The 20324-nt window shown below is 26.0% G+C and overlaps 2 protein-coding genes and 2 long non-coding RNA genes across 5 annotated transcripts; 2 read left to right on the forward strand and 2 right to left on the reverse strand.

Annotated features, from left to right (window-relative positions):
- Window positions 1–1658: 1658 nt before the first annotated feature.
- LOC112594059 lies at window positions 1659–2334 on the reverse strand. Its single transcript, XR_003114629.1, has 2 exons — window positions 2207–2334; window positions 1659–2143 (listed from the first exon to the last, which is right to left on the reverse strand). It is a non-coding gene; the product is annotated as an uncharacterized LOC112594059 (long non-coding RNA).
- Window positions 2335–2349: 15 nt separating this feature from the next.
- LOC112594061 lies at window positions 2350–3523 on the reverse strand. The gene is made up of 4 exons (XR_003114630.1): window positions 3396–3523; window positions 3203–3332; window positions 2791–2996; window positions 2350–2389 (listed from the first exon to the last, which is right to left on the reverse strand). It is a non-coding gene; the product is annotated as an uncharacterized LOC112594061 (long non-coding RNA).
- A 640-nt stretch (window positions 3524–4163) lies between these two features.
- Window positions 4164–6689, forward strand: LOC112594060 (40S ribosomal protein S27). 2 transcript variants are annotated; one of them, XM_025338673.1, is made up of 4 exons: window positions 4164–4266; window positions 4699–4744; window positions 4815–5034; window positions 6589–6689. In XM_025338673.1, the coding sequence occupies exons 2-4, from the start codon at window positions 4739–4741 to the stop codon at window positions 6615–6617; spliced, it is 255 nt and encodes an 84-aa protein (XP_025194458.1). In that variant the 5' UTR covers window positions 4164–4266; window positions 4699–4738; the 3' UTR covers window positions 6618–6689. The 2 variants fall into 2 exon arrangements, with proteins under 2 accessions (XP_025194458.1, XP_025194459.1); XM_025338674.1 differs by lacking the exon at window positions 4164–4266 and adding an exon at window positions 4458–4599.
- A 6591-nt stretch (window positions 6690–13280) lies between these two features.
- On the forward strand, window positions 13281–20101 carry LOC112594007 (INO80 complex subunit D-like). The gene is made up of 8 exons (XM_025338594.1): window positions 13281–13611; window positions 13827–14553; window positions 14637–14931; window positions 15080–15314; window positions 15394–15649; window positions 15926–16093; window positions 16171–16379; window positions 19488–20101. Exons 2-7 carry the CDS (start codon window positions 13872–13874, stop codon window positions 16350–16352), a joined length of 1818 nt encoding a protein of 605 aa, XP_025194379.1. The 5' UTR covers window positions 13281–13611; window positions 13827–13871; the 3' UTR covers window positions 16353–16379; window positions 19488–20101.
- Window positions 20102–20324: the final 223 nt, after the last annotated feature.

The following is a 20324-nucleotide window of genomic DNA, read 5'->3' on the forward strand; positions in this document are numbered from 1 at the left end:
TATACATTTTTAAAAACAACGTAAATATTTAGTTTAGGTTTAGATGGATTACTGAATTTTACTGGTTCTATACCCGTATACTACTTACTTACATCAATTAAAATTAATCATCTGAATATATTAATGTATTTATTATAACGGTTTTCCTAGACATTAACAGACAACACTATTATCGTGAAGAATATACCGGTCTAATAAATAATACATAGGTATTATATTATGTCCTTTTACGGTGAACTTCGCGAGACAATCCTGCAATAATAATTTCATGTTCGCAATAATATATTGTATTCTAATTATCTACAATTAAAATATCGAACAGACTAGACTAAAAATAACAATGATGTATAATTAATTATATGTTATGTAAATGTAATATTTAAATATTATGTTATTTTTGCTTAGAACGTTAGAGGTACCTACCTACCTAGTATAGAGTGTAACATGTCTTTGCATTGTTAATGATGTTTTTACAATGTCCTTTTTTTTAAAATGAGTAATGACTGAATGAGTAATATTTCTAAATTTTAATATTATGCACACTTTAAACTCACATGGACATTAAAATACTGAACAAATACCTCAAAAAAAAAAAAATAAATAAATAAGTCAATACAATATTCAAATTTCTACCTTTAAGTTTGATTGTATATCAATCAATTCATTCAACACTCTAATATCCAAACTAATGAAATCAAACTTGATTATCAATCTAAGACTGTGAGATGAATAAAACAAGTGTGGATATGATGCGACATTCATGTTCTGTTCATTAATAGCTGTATGTCTTTATGTTATTTATTAATTATTATTATATAGGTACCTATCTAAGTATTATAAATAATTTAATTTTTATATTATTTGTTTTTCAAGGTACTTATTTGCTGTATTCAACTGAATGTTAATTAATTTTAGTAAAATTTATATGTACTTACCTAACGTATAAAATATCTTCAACATAGTTAAGGAATCTAAGTCCGCAATACTGGAAATTTTTAAATTTTAGCTCTGCCAGTTAAAATTAATGGCATATTAAATATTAAACAATTTTAAGTTGATGTATACACAAACTAATCTGCATATATACTGTTTGATAATCGTAGGCATTTATTTTTTGTGAGAGGGTTGTGAAAGTATTGTATGCCTATTAAACAGAATGGCGGCTTCATTATAGAATATAATATTATGAAACATTACTAGCAAGGTATATCATCTTACTCGAATAACTTCTTAATAATATAACTCGCTGTCTTTGGGACTTCTATGTCACATAAATTATATATCAATAAAATAAATTATCAAATACTTAATAAAATTGACAAATAATAAAAAATTATTATAAACACAATAAAACTCGCTTAAGGCATTATCTCTGTTAGTGCTTAGATAATTCCTATACTAGTCAATATAAAATACATCTATTAAGAAGCTTAACATTTCTCTATCTAACAGGATAAGTTGCTCTTTTATTCATTAGATTAGGATAAATTTTAAAAATTATGAGACTATGTTAACAAAATAGAAAACTTTCTTACTCAAAGGTATTCCAACAATCTCAAGCAAACAAAAATAGATACTTTTATTAATATAAATATTTTAACTACCAAGTGTTTTAAGTGAAATTTACGTTAGTTCATTGTAAATAATACATAGTCAACTATAATAACAATACATTTATTTTTAACATATTTTCTACAGCTCAATTTTGTATACACATACCCCAATGCTGGTCAGATTTACAGATTTTCTTTTATGATGCCCATTAGGAAAATAAAAAATTTGAGGTACGGATTGCACACAAATATACAGTAATATACATTGAACAATGTTGACGAATAAAAAAAGATTAAAATGCAACACTGGCCTAATAAAAAAATAGTTTAAAATGAATGTAAAAATGACGCCTCATGGCAACACCCTACAGTGAACGTTTTAATTAGTGATGATATTATAATATTTAATTTAATGAAATTTCAAAATAAACATAATACATTAATATGATTATATACTTAGTTTATAAACTTTCATTAAGTAACATGAATTACTGTAACTACAACAATTTTTATGTTATCTTTAAAAGCATCTGTTTCATTTTTCATTGGAACGTCAGCAATTCAGCATGATAGGCATCTTATTCTATTAGCTAAAATAAAATATTTATAATTTTACAATTAAACAAAATAAATAGGGTGTAGGTATTACTTACATTTTAATTTTCATGTAACTGCATCAGTCAGTTATTTCATTGAATAACAGATAAATATAGCTATTATAAAATAAGATTTATAAACAGCTTTTACAAAAATGTATACATGAAAAATAGTTGTTTTTTACCATCTTTAAGAGCATACATTTTTCATATCGAATTTATACACACATATTTGAATTCCTGAAAATTAAAAATGTATTATTAGATTAAATCAATTTAAATATTATAGAATTGCATATTCAAATATGGGACATTGGTCAATCTTATGCGAATTGCAAGTCTGTATTAATAATTAATTCAACACATAAGGACTTATTTCTGTCTATAAAAAATTCCAAATTTATTTTCAACAATTTTTATTTAACATGGATGGACTGCTTAAAAAAAAAACTATAATCAATACCTAATATACATTATAAACTATTATAGAATTAACAAATAGTAAAATACTTACATTGCCTTTAATTAATTTCATAATATATTAGGACTATAAACAAGGATAATAGATATAAAATTCAAACAGATCTAAATTTAAAAAATATTTTATGAAAAAAAAAAAAAAAAAAAAAATTAAAACTTACACAGCAATGGTTGAGTTATCTATTACATTCAATTCAGCATTCTAGACAAGATGTTGTATTTATACGTACATGCAGTTCTTTTCTTGAAATAGTTGAAATTAGATTAGACTCCTAACTGTGTTTTAGCGATGTACTATCCTGTGCATTTCATAAATTCAAAAGAAAGCCAGAAAATCTTAACCAATAACACTTCATATACTGGTGATCTTTAAAGGATAAAAAATAAGCATGTAGTTATAATAAAAAAATAAAATAAATAAAGTCATAACTATGGTTGATCCTTTGCTATGAGGTATTGAATAATAATAATAATAAAGAGTTTTTATAACCAGTAAAAATAACCATAAATATTTGTATGCCCACAAATGAACAGAAACCCAAACGATCAGCTTAAATATCTCAGTGGTCTTACTTGAAAAACTGAATGCACGATCTCCCATTGCACGGATCGCTATTTGAATGTCCAAAACATTTCCCGGTTCCAATAATATGGTGCAGGGCGCAAGCCAAGGTACTTAGGTACAGCTGAAGACATTTTATTCCTTGAAAAAAAAAAATAACAATAAAAAGTATTATAATAAGTTATTTACAATGCATAAGCTCACAATGATTGATGAAATTACATGTAAGAAACAATAAATAATCGGAGCATTTAACAGTTAAGAACATGAAAACTAAAAGGCAATAAGCAATAACGGGTTTGCCTTTTGATTTGAAATTTGAATTATGAATGAATGATAACATTATCTTATTTTATGGGTGGCATGCGCTTCTCACTCTTCGTTATCTAACTTGAACGCAGTGCAGCCAGAAGAGAGAGAGAGAAAAAAAAATAGAAAACAATTTTCAAATACATTAGAAGAGTGTTATATTCTATCTTTGTTTAATTTACGGCGCTAACATAGAATTCATTGTACAGCTCATGGTATAGACCACGGTTGCAGAACTGTGCTATCATTGATTATAATCAATGTTTCTATTGGTTTTATGTAGATGAAATAGTTGTACAATAAATTGCCTGTGTTAACTTGTGATTGAAAAAGTTGCGTTAAAATAATAAAAGTAGTTTCATAATTATTACAAATTACAAATTATTGTATAGCATTTAAGTGATATGAGATTTGTTTTTTAGAATTTTTGAAGGATGTCTTATCAGACTTCGTCACGTAACCATAAGTTATAACCACATTTGTGGTATAGACAGAGTAAGAAAGATTCATATTTAATATCACTATTCTTCTCTACATTGTGTTCAGCTTATATGATCTAAGGTGTTCAGTATCAACGTTATCGTAGAATATAATATTGACAGTGATTTCGTTTTTTCTTTTCAGACTACTGTCGTGCCGTGCGACGATTTTTGCTCCATGATTACGGCGTCGGCTATATTCCGTCCTCACCATCATTCTCTCTCTGTTAACGTTTCGGTCTGTCCACACATGAAAACGTGCTTCAAGACCCATTTTTTGTTGACTGGTAAGTGAAATTTATATAATTCTTCGTTCTTAGCCCTTAACCGCTGGATAATAAACACTGTTCGTTAAAATCCCCTTGAATAATATTAAGAATGTTTTTGGAAACGCGAACTTCGCGAATCAGAAAGTAGCTTATCAGAACCGTGTCCGCACGAATCCGTCTTTAGGTTATGGTGCTCGTGGTTTTCAAATTGTATGTGTCAAAATTAATAGTAAACATATCGGACCCAACTGTACTTATACTTGATACTAAACGTCTTGTTTTGTCATCAACAAATTTTCGTTAAACTTGATCTTTTTGCTCTTAGTCGCCAATTATCGCGTACCTACAGTGGTATGATTTATATACTAAATACGTCTAATGCCTACCTACGTCCTCATTTTTTTTTTTTAACCAAATGAGTCAAATATTAATTTGTTTAATTCTTTTCAGATAATACTTAATTTTGTGTCAATCTTTCAAATAAGACAATATGCCTGTAAGTATTCTACTAAATACCACTTGTTATTGAATTCAATTAATATGATGTGTTCTCTATCGTCTTATAGTTAGCTAAAGATTTGCTTCATCCTACTGCTATTGAAGAACGCAGGAAACACAAGTTAAAGCGTCTTGTCCAACACCCAAATTCTTTCTTTATGGATGTCAAATGCCCCGGATGTTATAAAATCACAACTGTATTCAGTCACGCTCAGAGCGTAGTTATATGTACCGGATGTTCCACAATTTTATGCCAACCCACTGGAGGAAGAGCTAGATTAACTGAAGGTACATTAAAAAAATTATTAATATCTCTATAATGTTTTTTTAATATTTTTATTTGATAAGTGAAGTTAGATTTATGCTAAGTTAAATATTAGGTACCTATAATAATTTATGTTATGTATGATTTATGTATTCTATGGATTTGACGAAATATTTCCTACAAATATTCATTATATGACCGTATCCATACAATAGATTGCCTATAACAACAATATTAAATTAATATCTGGTAGTTCATGATAGAATCTAAAGTATATGCTATATTTTATTTTATAATTATATAAATATTCTATCCAGTGAAATAACGTACTTGGAATTCATTTCCCCTTTCAAATAATCCAGCAGTCTTTGTCTATTGATTAATTAGTGTGGGAATACTACGACAGAATGTGCAAGGATGCAAATAAACAGATTTTTGTTGGACTGTGTTGAGTTCTCTTACTAAACAAGTTATAAGTTGAGGGCCATGTTTTTCTAACAATGTTTGTCTTAGGACCTTTGTTATAAATTAAATTAAATGTATATTCAGGTGATATTTTAAAATTAATACTTACCACACGTTAAGAGCATGATTGGGTGACTGCCTTAGTTACTTCATATAAGTTTTCCAAACTCCTGTTGACTATCCACTATAGCAAGTAGTTTATGAAGGAGGTAGTTAAACGTGAATATGTTATGATCCTTTTTTTTGTAAAATTTAATATTTATCTTTAGACATCTTCAGTGAATAACAATATTATATTTGGTTTAAAAATTGTCAATTATTGTATGATGGGTACTTCATCAATTGAGTTAAATAATTTATAATTTCATTTTAATTATTTATTTTGGAATAATATGTATTCTACCATATATTAGTAACATGTTATTTTTAAATTAATTAAATACCTTCTTACACGTTTAATTTATTTTTAGAATTAAACAAGTTTCTAATAGTTGACTTAAATATTTATACAATATTATTTTTAATTAAACTTGAAGATTATTAATTGTTAATACATTGATTCATATTTAATTTTTATTAATTCTTTAAGGAGATAATTTTTCTTGTGTAATATGTTTACAATGTATGTTATATAATTATTTTATTTCAAATGAAAACATCACTTTTGCAGACATTGAGACTTATGTCCTTAGTAATGGTCATTTAAGTTTATTGTCAAAATTAATTTCCATTGTTTGGGATATGTTTTAAAAATAAAATAATGTAAACTTTAAGGACAATATGAATGTATTATTTATGACCTGGTGTGGCGCGGTAGTTGGCCTCGGTCACTAATGTGTTCTTATGTCAAGCATCGGCTGGCAACACTCTTTCGGATGGATGACCACTTGATTTTTTTTTAGTGACAAATTCATGGTGCATACACAACATGTGTTCCAACCTTACATGCTAACCTGTAAAAACTTACTGTACTTTTCTACAGCTAATGGCTTTAGTTCCCAAGCTTAAAAAGATCAATAAAAAAAAAAGAGTTTAAATTTTATTATTTTGAAATTTTTGTTAAATTAGTATTTTGCTATTTTTATATAATATTAATTATTTTTATGTTTCAGGTTGTTCTTTCAGGAAGAAAGCTTACTAAGATCCTGGCTCCTGTATTTTAATGTACAATATGAATATGCGTTGAATAATAAAAACATTAAAAAAAAAATTATTCATTATTTAATTATTTTTTTTTATTTCTTTATCTACACCTAAATAATTTCAATGTTATTTGATTTATCAATATATTAAACAAATAATGTGAATCTTAAAATTTGTTTTAAAAATTAAGATTCATGTGCATTAAAATTGTCTTAAATATATCTTTGATGAATTAATTTTAACATTGTAAATATTTTATTAATCCAAAATAATTAAATAAGAAATTATTCAATTTTTAAAAAATTTTTACTGTCGTTTATCTAATACGTAACCAACATATCTCATTGACAATTCATATAATTTTAAATTTTGAGCAGAGAAATGAACTTTTTTACAATTATGTTTTTTTATGGAAATGTTTCATAACTTTTTAAACAATATTTCAATGTTAATGAATTACAAAATTTAAAATTAAATTTTGATTTTATTTCCATTTTAAAATGGTTATAACTTAAATTTAATTACAATATCTATAAAAGTCTCTGAGATGCTCTATGTAATAGAGTATATCTTACATTTAAATTTTAAATATGTCAATTTCTACACTAATTTTAGAAATTTCTGAATAAAAAAATTATTTTAAACTTAAAACTCTACTAAATAATAGTAATTGTTTATACATACTTATAAGTCTATTTTAGTATTGTATCATTTATACTTGATTAAAAAAAGAAAGTAGGTGATCAATAATCTGTACGTTGGATAACGATCAACACTTAAACAGATCAAGTGTATTTGGTTATTTGTTAAATCGCTGTGAATTACATTATAAATTTCAAATCAGTGATAAATCATAGCATATGAAAATAATTCTAAGCAAAGACGATCTATCAGATAAAAAATATTGTATTTTTAGGTTTTTTGGTTTTAAAATAAATTGTTAATGTGGAATCTTGTATAAAATTTTCGAGTTTTTTGACTAAATGAAAATTTTTATTGTCCTTAATGGAAAAATATCAAACATTTCAAATCTGTACAAGTATCTCGAGATATCTTGAAAATTAAAATTTGATAATATTATATAGAAATATTAATTATATGTAGTAGGTACGATTTATTTGTTTTTAAGTTGACAAATTGAATTAGAAAGTCAATTTTTCCTAAATTTGGTTTCCTATTTTAACTTAATATTTTATCCCCAATTACTAAAATAAGTACTTGGAATTTTCACTTTAAGTCCCTCAAAAATACCAATATAATTCACTTTTATATCAAATATTATGTTGTTAAATACCTATCTTTACCAAAAGTGTATTAATCAGTCTACTGTCTCCACTGCTTCTACTAAAAATCTAAAGTTAACTTTTCAAGACTTCGTTTAATGAAAAAATAAATAATTTTTCAATTTTATTGATGCCATCAATCATTAGTATCATGCCTTTTCAACTTGAATGGTTCTGTAGGCCATGGTTACTGCCTACTGGATATGGATTTAGGACAATTATTAAATTGCGGTTTTATAATGTAAAAAAGTAAAAACCAACGTATATAGATACCAATATCTTATCATATAAGTCGGTAGAGTAAACTACAGTGCCACTATGTACAAGTACTTTGTATATAATTTTTTAAATGCTTTTTACTAAAAGTTAACAACTTTTTTTTTTAAATAATCAATAAATAAACAATGATACAACTATATAAATATACGAGTAGATTAGAGAATGATATATTACAATTTAAGACTGTAATCTGTAGCTTAGTCTCACTTAGACTATTATCGTTGAAAAAAAAAAGGAAAACATGTTTGAGATTACTTAGTAATCAGTATATAGATCATCAAAATAATAAGGATGTAGGAGGATGTTCTATTATTATAAATTGATGGTTTAAATACAGACTTTAAAAAATATATTAGTTACTACCATATTATAATTATACTGATATATTTACATCAAATTTACACATTGTACACGTATCACACTAACACATACTGTGCTACATGATTCAATGCTTCCAGAGAAAATGTTGTACCTACCTATTTAAAATGTTCGATAATAAATAGATACGTTAAGATAAGAGAGAAAACTGGATACTTGCCTAGAACCTCACGATTCAAATGCCTTAAAGTTTTAAATTTATCTGATAATTTTCTGAAACGATAAAATTGCAATATTAAAGTTATAACTTTTAAGTACCTAATACATGTGTATCGCAGAGCATATGTATAAATTTAAATTTTGAGTGGCGTATTAATACATTCATCAATTTTACAATGATGTTTATTGTTTTCAATTTTTGTGTCTATTATTAACTTTTTGGGGAAGTAAAAATCTTTCGATTTCCAACTTTTATTTAAAAAAAATGTCTTTCGGCAAGTTAAATTAATTTTTTATTAGTGTTTTAAGTTCAAATTTGTATAGCATTGTCAGCATTGTATATTTAGCCGTAAAATAAATATTTTTTCCTTTAACAATTTTGTTATAATTCAAAAACTAATGACCATAAATGCTTGAAATTGTCATCGAACGTTTATATTATAAATTTCCATACAATATGGTACAGTCTTAAAAATACTTTGGCTTTTTTTGATCTATTAATAGGTTATAGGTATAAGAAATGTTATTGGTATTATTTCTGTAGATGTAGATAAAAATTAATTTTGAATTAAATTCTTGAAAAATTGATTAAAGATCCTACATAAGTTCTTCTTACCTATATCTCTATAAAAATGTTAAAAATATACAGGCAAAATTTTTTGTATATGGTGGCATGGTGCATTTTAAGTTCAGATTTTTACAAAATTCGTCAAAATCACAAACATTTACAAACTTCAAGTATTAATTAGTTTTTAATTAACTTATTTAATACATTTATTTTAGTTATCTAGGTACCTACTTTATAATATTCACTAAAAAAATATTTATTTTGATTTTTATTATAAAATAGATACCTAGGTATCATTTGTTTTTGTTATTACTTATTAGTAGGTAGTTAAGTACCTACGTACGTACCTAATTTACAAATATATTTTGCAGTTCAGATATTCATCGTAAATTTTTCTGTCAAATTACACTTGGTTTGACTTATAATATATTTAATATCTAAAACAAAGGACAAAAAAAAAAAAAATCCAGTAATTATTATAGTTGCAATTTAAATGTTTGATATCACTAAAGAAGGGTGAGGGGAACCACTATTTTAGTAAATTCAAAATTTATAAGTTTTATGATCTCATTCTCAATGTCAAATCATGCCCAAGGCTTCGCAAAACCTATAGAAACATAAATTAAATGAAGTCGTATATAATCCACCTCAACCAGATTTGCATATAATATGTAATAATATATTGTATAGTATCAATATACCGATTTAATTAAGCCAAAATCTATTTATAATATAACTATGCTAAAATGCGGTACACTGAATACATTATTTACTCATGCTTCACTAAGCTTATTTATACATAGGTATAGGTACTACAATTTTTCTATATGTAATGGATTATCGATTTATCAAAATAAAAATATAAAACGTATCACTATAATCTTGTCATTTTTCTTACCTGTTCGTCCATAGTATATGCTTTTTTCACATCATCTCCTTATACAGGTTTGAAGTATAAGGAAAATCCTATTTTTTGCGACGTCAATTCCTTGTTTAAATACGGAACTCTGGCTTCATATTATTATTACGTGTATAAAGGCTGGTGATTATTTTTTTCTTGTTAAAGAATTTGTCGTACTGGAGTAAAAACGTAGGTATGTTTCGTCTGGAAACCAACCTTGGTAATGATGGTATTTGAGCCCTTGCACTGAGTATTGCTACTCATAACAATTATGACCACCTGATCTCTTAGTAACGAATCTATGGTGCACACACCTATACAGCACGTGTTTCAATCTTACAGATCTAAGCTAACTACAGTTATAGCTAATGAGCAGTGATTGTATAACAAACGGTTATTTACGGTAATTATTTATAATTGATAAATGATAATCATGGTGTACATGAATAGATTTTTAAACAGGATCAGATTTCTTAAATTATTTCCATCAATACCAATTTACATAATTTTCTTATTTGACACTCTTCTTCTCTCTTAATAATGATATTAAAATAAATTATTATTATAATAATATTATATATGAAGTTCATTTTAAAATAATAATTTGAATTATCATGTAAAGTCGAATTGTAAGTAGTTTTTAAAATAACATAACAAAATAGTCTATATGCGGTTTCTCTGCCACTCTTATAAGTTACAGCAAGCTAAATGCCTACATATCATAAAAATTAAAACTATATGTGTACTTACAATATTACAGTTACAATATATGCTTACCTGTATTATTTATACATCTTAGGTTTACATTTTTAAACTCTGCACCGCAATGGTATTCCTTCTACGTCGGCTTGTGGAACAAACTTGAGAACATATCTGGAAAAAGTTAAACAAAGAAAATGTAAGACTCGTTACCGGTTCACATGGGTCATACGAACTCTCTAACAATAAAAACTAACAGAAATCACTGTACCTGAGCCCAAACGAAAAATTATTCGTGTCTTTGTACTTTCGGAAAATTATCTATAATGTGAAATAGGATAATAACTCCGTATTCATTGGTGTCAATAACTCGTACCTCGGGAATGTCAATCGGAACCTGTACAGTTATATTCGTGTGATTCAATAAAACAATATCAAGAAAAATAAAAAAATACAATCTTTGATCATTGTTCAAAAATAAATATCCTGTCATTTACTGTAGCCTACAGTTTTTCAAAACATTTTATGACAAACAATTGAAGCTGTAAAGTTTAAGATACGACTAAACACGAAATCAATCATCGGAAATCACAATCAATTTTGCAATGTTCTATACCTATGTAGACATGTAGTTAAGTTCAAGTAGAGATTCTGTGGGTGGTTTAGTCAGCAAAACAACTCAAAACACTCTAAAATATTAATTATTAAATCTAACTATATTTGTAAATTGCATTAAATTAATATTTTTAATTAAATAAGTATAAATACGTAATCATATTATTTTTTGTCACACCTATTGTTATATTATTTAAAAAACTTGCGAGTTTATTTTGCATTATAATTAGTTTCAATTTTAAGTGTACCTATTGGACAGATCTCTGTAAATTACATATCAAATTGAATTTAAAATCACTATACCTATACGATAACAATATTTCGTGCAAAGAAGACGGGTCGCTCAATATCTATATTTTTAATAGTTTAGAAAAATTTGGAAGACATTATATAATATTATCATTTTCATAATTTGTTAAGTTTAACTTATCTTCTAAAAACAGATTAAAAATAGTAAAGATATTACGAAAATTATACTATGCTTAAAAAACGGTAATATGAATACTACATGAAAATTTCAAGTTATTACGATTTTTTGTTTGTTTGTTTTTGAATTACTTATAACAAATAAATGAAATAAATTTCGTCAAAAATTGATTTAGCGTAAAAATTCTTATTTATCTTTTTGTTTTTTTTCCGATTATTAAGAAAAATACTGCGCATTTTTCACTTTTAACACCCCAAATATAAAATTCATTTAATTTGTTGAAAAAAATACATTCATTTTATAAAATCAATTCATTGTTTCGTCCAGAATCTAAATCCAAAATATATATAATAGCAAATACAAATAAATAATAATATTATACTTTGTTGTTCAAAGTTATAACTTTATAACTTATAAGTTATTGTTTTTCCAAATGTCAATAAACATTTTTTCTCTTGGTCAAATTCCTTGAAAATTGTATACAAAGTTCTTTATTAGTAGATTATGCTGAAATTAAAGATCTAAAAAATATATTAAACATTCGAAGTTTAAATTTGGACGAAATTACATATTTACGTAAACGATATTAATAATTTTTTTGTTATAACTTAAAAACATTGTTCGCGGGGACTTAAAAATTTTACAGTCTTACGTATGTATATTATGAATAATTATTTTACTTCACGCAATGACATTTTTTTAGTATGTACAATGATCATGGACCACGGTGATTGAGGAAATAATGTAGAATAACAATACTGTAGAATAATACCGAATATGTAGTAGCTATTTAGGTCTTTGGTATTTATACGGAACAGAGACACACTATACACGGCTGTCGAGTTTTGACAGCCAACTCATGAAGAATTCACGACGGTTGTCGAGAAGAGTCAATCGCGGTCTGTGAAAGTTTAACGCACAATAATAAATAATTAATGAAATAATTAATAAATATTGTTCGTGAATTGCGATGGTGACTATTTGCTATTTGACGAGTAGTTGTTACCCGCGTTTTAATTTCGACACACACACGCCAGTGTCGCCAACCCACCGGTGCGTCTCGACCGTTGCGTGCCGATGCACGGCGACTGCCGTAACTGCCGCGACCGCCGTTACCGTCGGTAAGGAATGCGCACCCAGTGGTCCGGCGCCGGCGCATCGGTCGAATACCACGGACCGCCGTCCGTATTCGTACGCTTCACTGATAACGCGCTTTGTTTACGTTTGTCGATATCAGTGTTTTGCGCATTGATAGTAAAAAATAAAGTAAAAAAGTAATAATAATAAATTACTCGTTATACACACACACACAAACACATATATATATATATATATATTATTATTATATTTTTATAATATATATATGTGTATACATATATATAAGCAGTGTACACGGTACTATCATTATTCGGTAAAAATATAATTCACGAATTTCGTTATAATTTTTCAATTTCAATTATTTTCTCCCGAACGTCGGTGCCCCCGGATCACGCTTGGACGCCTGACGTTTTGCGTGTCGACCGATGTCCGTGTATCGTTCGTGTCTCAACAACACCGGATCGTGCCGAAGGAATTCGACATTGTTGTTATTGTCATCGACTTCGTGGTCATTGTCACTGTGAGTGTTCAGCGAAGGAAGTCGGTGCTCACCGAAGACCTCATTCAATCGAAACTTAAGAATTGGTGAGAAAATTAAAAGTATTTGTCGTTTGATAATTTTTGGAGTGATGTGACCATTACTATCAATGAACTTGTGTCGTCTGAGTTTTCGACTGTAACTGACACTGTTCCAGGTGATACGTTTCAAACGCGTTACAATGTTTTAATCATGTCACCACTCTCGTTACCATGTCGCTAATAAGAACATGTTTATTAACTTTATCACCTTTGATTTACAGGAGGCGGAATGTGGTAACCAATAATATAATTAAACGGTTAAAGCAATGCAGAATGTATTTTCCCGGGACATGTTTTCAATGGGTACATTTGATGGCGGAGTCAAATGTAATGGACATGTCCAACTGTCTGGACGCACATCAAAAAAAGACCGCAAGGGGTGTAAAAAAGAAAAAATTGAAACTGTACTAAAAAACCGGTTCATTACTCCATCAAAAGTTAGACCACCTGTGCTTAAATTGCCTAAAATTAATGTTAAAACTAAAAATCAAGTCATTAAGCCTGTTGAGATAGTAAAGAATAATAATACAGCTGTTGATCCCGTAGTAAATAAACCAAATCTTAAGGATGATGTTCAGAAGTTCAAAGAAGTATTGTGCAATACTATATCTACGACACCTCCTCCTGTTGAGGTCCCAGAACAAGTTAAAGATCGTTTGTCCACTGTATTCGAATCTTCACCAAAAAAGACAAAAGCTAAAAAACGAAGTAAAAATAAGGCTGAGAAAAGTGCGCCTGGTGGAAATAAGAAACTTGAAAAAATGGACCCTTTGAATGTAAATGACAAGAACCAGCTAAGCTGTAGTGTCATTACTATTCCACCTAAAAGAAAATATGCCAAATTGAGTAATTGGCAAAAAGATTGTGGAACCAGACATGAAACATTGCAGAGGATACTAAAAGAATTTGATAAAGAAGCTAAGTTGAGGGAAAATCTATATCCTTTAGGTAAGTCAATTATTTAGTATAATGTTGGTTATATATTTATTACGTTTAATTTATTAATAGTTTTAAAAATTTGTCTTTTATAGATTTAGTTTCATCTGATGGTGAGGATACTGATAATCCATTAAATTTAGAATTAGAGGATGCACCGTATCAAAGATTTTGGTTACCTCCTGATCAAATTGAACCTTTGGATCGAGATGCTAAAGTGAATAACTTGAGATCAGTACTTCGGCGAAGGTTTCATCAAATATCTAATCTTCCTGATAACTCACCATCTCCTGATTTAGTATTAGCATTGACAAATGCTGTACGAAATGATCCTATTTGTATTAACCAAATAGTATGCCAAGAGTCTGATTTTAAACCTAAATTTAAAAGGTTAATACTACTAGTCATTATATTTAAGCTATTTTATTTATTTATTAGAAATAAGTTGTTTAACATGATTAAATATTATTTTGACAATCTAAAACATAAATTAATTTTTAACAAATAATTAAAATTGGGTTTTTTTGGTATTTTTCAGTATTGATGGAGTGTGTATGGTGCAGCAAAAATGCTGTTTGGAAAGATGTCACTATCCTGCTATACCATGCACTCGTCATTGCTTTAGACATATTTTACGAAATGTTGATCAACTCCTTTTTGAACATTGTTCCGCACGAACTAATCAAGGTCCGTGTACTAATGCTGTGTTTAATATTCGTGATGTACAGCCATTATGCTTTGACCATTTATACTCTAAAGACACAATAGTTCTGGTAAGTTGGAAATAACCATGAAACCATGAATACAAGTCAGTATTTAATTTACATTAAATAATAATAAAATTAATTTTAGACTGAGGAAGTACCTGTTGTCAAGTCTAAACCTCGTAAAAGGCCAAAGAATGCTCCATTTAATAAGTTGTCAAAACGTAGTAAAAAGAAAAAGCAACTGCCTAAATTCCCTCTTGAGCCTCCACCTTACACAGAGACAATTGAACCTAATACTATTGAGCCAATTACATGTACTAATGATCTACCTCAAAATATCAGTTGTGATGTTACATCACTTTACTCATCTGTTGCCAATCCTGATATTTATTTACATCCTGGTAAAGATTAATTCAAACTAATTAAGATAGAATGGACTGGAAACGATTAGTTTAAAACTCGTGTACTTTGGGAAAATATTAATGGTTGGCTTTGTCATAAATTATATTTGTGTCAAGATAGTGTTCAAGGGTTTTAATTATCATTTACCTCTAGATATAAATCTCTTAAGGCACCATCAACCCAATGAAATAATGCTCACCTACAGTCTATTCTATCTTGCTTTATGATTCATTTTTTAAATCATAAAAATAATAATAATAAATTATTTTTAATAGTTGGTAGTAATATTATTACACATGAGGTGGAAGTTGGTGATGAAGTACTTGCTGGCTTAGATGCAGCTGATTTAGCGAGTCATGCTTCACGGTTATTGGATGATCATGATGATATTACTAGTGTGTTCAGTCAAATACCTGTAGATGCGTTTAACGATCTCTTTACTGGTAAGTATTTATGAGAATTAAATATGTTAATAATGCTGATTCATAATTTTTTATTATTATTTTCTTTTTTTTTAAAGTTGATAAAAATGGACAGTATGTACCTTCTCGCGAAGAAACTGAAGAATTAGAAAGAGCATTGGAGGCTGTTGACATGGATGTTAGATCGCTTGAAAGATTGTCACAGTCACACATGGCTAATATTTTGGATCCTGCTTCATTACTAGCAGACTTACCAATACCTCCTTTTTCCAGCTCATAGCAAATTCAAGATATTAACATAACTAAGGTAATTTTATGAATAAAAGATAATTATTATTAAAAAATTAACTTAGATAATTTCTTAAAAAAAAAAAAAAATACTATTAGTCAATAAAGTTATATTTCAAATTTCTTTTCTTCCCCTGTCTTTATTATAATTTCCTAAACGTTTGTGATAAATAGTTTTAAAGAATTTCTAATTAATTTTTTATTTGTAATTAGCATTTTGTGTTTTATTAAATTTCAATTAATTTTATTACTTTTAGTCAAGATAATGCATACTTAGTGTATCAAATTTTCCATATAAATATCCATTTGTAAAAATACATAATTAATTAATTAATTAATTTTACTTTTAAATAAAATCTATCCTTATTGCTATTGCAATAACTAAATATATTTTATCAATAAATTAGATTAAAATTAATTATTGACAAAAAAAAAAAAAAATAAAAATTTAATTTAATTACAAATAAAATAAAATTGAATTAAATGTATATTGTACTCATTTATGATAAATACATGATGATTTTGATTAAATTATCATTGAAATTATTATTTATTTTTGAAACTAAACAGTATTTTACAGCTAACTTTATTGTTTTGTAATGAATTATAATAACATATAATTTACCACTATTAGAATCTTATTAGCTAATTTTTATTTGTTTAATTTTAAAATTAAAGTAGAACAAACCAAATATAATTTTAAATTATAAAATGCAAGGAAAATAATAATGTTAATATGTGATAGCCATAGTTTTTACAACCTATTATTTTTAATTTTTGTTATGTATATTTTATTTAGGTTGACTAATAATTAAGTACATTTTTATTTCTATTATAAAAAGTTAAAGCTATTTGGTATTTTTAGATTTAACTAATTTATTTTTATTTTTGGAAATTAAATATTTAGTTGTATACTTTTGTTATTAAATCACATTAACATTCCGAGCATTATATCAAATAGAAATCAAACTTTATGCTGTTACCATTATTTTATAATATCTACATATTCTTATTTATTTGACTTATTTTAAATTAAGAACAATAATACATTTTAAATGTCAATAATTATACTTTTACAATTCTTTTAAATCTAACTTAATACTTGACCAATTCATACTTGTGTTAGATTTTAACTACCATCTTATATTTGATACTCTAATTTATGCTTGATGCATGATAGTATCTCTGACTTTACAGTTTACCTCATTTGTGTTAAAATTATTTGATAGTGTTTATTTTTATATTTATTTACTCAAGTAATTGTGAAAGTATTGATTTTACAAGTCAATTGGAAATTTGCTGTTTACCTGACAAATTTAGATAATGATTATCTATTATTAATCTCATGATTAATTGTTCTATACAAACAATATAAATATAAATTATTAAAATTAATTATTATATAACTTATTGTAAACAATATTTAATTATTATTATTATTATTATTAAGTATTAACAATGTCTGTTAATTAAAATAAAATAATAGTTAATTTGTGTAAGTACCCAATTTAAAACCAATAAAATTATATATGAATTTTTTTTTAGATTAATATTTTTTATTTGTTTAGGCAATAACTATTGTATAATTAATTATTATATATACTTATAAGGCTAAGCAAGTAAAGTAATTTTTTATTTTGTTAAGTTATTAGGTATAGATAAGATTGTATAAGTTAGGTTTAAAGTTAAAATTTGTTTTTCTTTTTTCTTAACTTGTAGTTTTTTCAAGTTAAATGGAACAAATAGAAAAAAAAAAATTGTTAAAAATCAGTTTAATTTTTTTTCTAAACTTACAAACCATGCAAAGTACAATAAGCAAACTTGATAAAATTATTTACAGCAAAACAAAAATATCTATTAAAAATAATACACAATAAGAGTAATAGACGGAAAAAAATTACTTTGAAGTTATTTAATAATACAACCCTACTAACAGAAGATATTAATTATTTAAATTAATTTTTGGTTATAATGTTTTTAAGAGATGAAGGAGACACCAATGTTTCTATATGTTAAAATTGGGTTATCTGACAATTTTATTTATCAAAAACTTGAAATCTATGTTGTCAGATAAGATTGTGATTCTTTGTGAAAATGTATATACAGTTGTTTTTATGTGAATTATGTTTATCTCTAATGAAATCTAAAAATAACGTATTCAACACAGTCTTTAATAGATAGCATTCCCATTTCTTTTCATTTCTTTTTTCCATAAAAACAATGATTTGTATAAAACAAAATATATGTTAAATCTATGTCTATGGGGTAGAAATAAATTAACTTAAAATGACTTTAAAATTATTTAACTGATTAATAACTGCATATCATGGAAAATAATTTAACTCATTTTACTCATTAAGTTGAAAGTTACTTTTTATAAAAAATAACTTATTATGTTATTTAGTTAAAAGTACCTTGTTTTGTAACTTACTAAACTTTAACTTTTTAATTTATTTATGCCTTAAATATATTTATAAAATTAAACTTTAATTTACTAGAAATTGATTATTTAGTTGGTCAGATTTTAAAAAGATTATACAGAAATGAAAATTTAGTTTTAAATTGTTTTTAGTTTGTATTAAATTAATTTTACAATAGTTTCAATTAATTTATTTTTAAATTTTTAAAATATTGATAATATTTTTTATTTGTGATTATATGTTTCTTAGAAGAATTCAATGTCCTAAATTAATATGTTTAAACTCATAACAGAACTATATTTGAATATTTTTCAATATAACTGATGTTTTCTTAATAGGATTATTTTAACAACTTAAATTGGTATTCATAATACTATTTGTAAATAACATCATTAAAAAAAATTGATATTATGTGTGTAACACATGTATAATATTATACATGTGTTTTGCTCATTAATAATTTAATTAGGCTTGTAAAATGTTAATATTGTGTAAGTTTTAGTTTTAAAAACACCTGTTCTGTACACGAGAAAATACATTTATATCATCAGAGAATTATTAAGTTATTCTTTTTATGCATTGGGTTAAATATTTTTATTGCTATGACCAACATAGACTGGCAAGTTAAAATATATCATGTTTCAAATAATATTTTATTTCGCATTAACCATTAAACAAAAATTAAATTTTCATTTATATTGTTTCAGATAAGAGACTTAAACAGGTGCACAGATTAGTGAGAAGAGAATTAAAAGTAATTAATAATAATTATAACAAAAAAAAAAAAAATAATAATAATAATAATAAAAATAGTTATTCACTTACAATTAGTTGGTGTTATAATATAATTATTTATGTAATGATTTTAACAACCAACAGATAAGTTTGAGCAATACTCAATTGTTCTTGAGTATGAGGCTGCTAAAAAGCTTAGTAGAGCATAGTTGTGGTGTTAATGATAACTTTTTTTTAAAATAAAAAAATCAATGGTATATAATAATTTATTAACTAGGAATTTTAACAATGTGTATACTACAATGCACATGTTTAGAACATTGTAAACCCGTACATTATACAATTTTTTTTTCTTACCTAATAATTTCTCAAGACTTAACATATTGTAAGCCTTGATTTTGGCAAACTACTCGTACATCGTACTTTTGTTGAATTAATATTATATTATGTAATTTCTTAAATTTAATGATAATACAAGAAACACAAGTGTTTTGTTTATTGCCAGTTGCACATTCCTCTTGCGACTGTAAAATTATATATACATTTTTTTTTTATCAATATTTAACATAATTTATTTCTATTATTTATGTTTTTTTATATCATTCATGTGTACTCTTCTACAATTATGTATATATATTGGAAAGTGGCAACTTTTGCATTTTATTTTCTTCTTTGTGTATGGTTTTTTTTTTTATGTACAATTGTGAACAAACATTTTAACTAGTAGGTTATAACTATGTTTTTATTTGTAATTTGTATTATGTATGTACAAAAAAATATATATATATATATAAAAAAAAAAACAAAAA

The sequence above is a fragment of the Melanaphis sacchari genome, unplaced genomic scaffold (genome assembly GCF_002803265.2).
Source record: "Melanaphis sacchari strain LSU unplaced genomic scaffold, SCAv2.0 Contig21_pilon_pilon, whole genome shotgun sequence".
Classification (NCBI taxonomy): Eukaryota; Metazoa; Arthropoda; class Insecta; order Hemiptera; family Aphididae; genus Melanaphis; species Melanaphis sacchari.

Bases quoted from the DNA above. Each gene is read 5' to 3' on its own strand.
- LOC112594060 (XM_025338673.1), top strand. The intron at 5,035-6,588 runs GTACATTAAAAA...TTTATGTTTCAG, and splicing joins AAGAGCTAGATTAACTGAAG to GTTGTTCTTTCAGGAAGAAA.
- LOC112594007 (XM_025338594.1), top strand. From the start codon at position 13,872: ATGCAGAATGTATTTTCCCGGGACATGTTTTCAATGGGTACATTTGAT. The intron at 14,932-15,079 runs GTTAATACTACT...GGTATTTTTCAG, and splicing joins TTTAAACCTAAATTTAAAAG to TATTGATGGAGTGTGTATGG. The intron at 16,094-16,170 runs GTAAGTATTTAT...TTTTTTTTAAAG, and splicing joins GTTTAACGATCTCTTTACTG to TTGATAAAAATGGACAGTAT.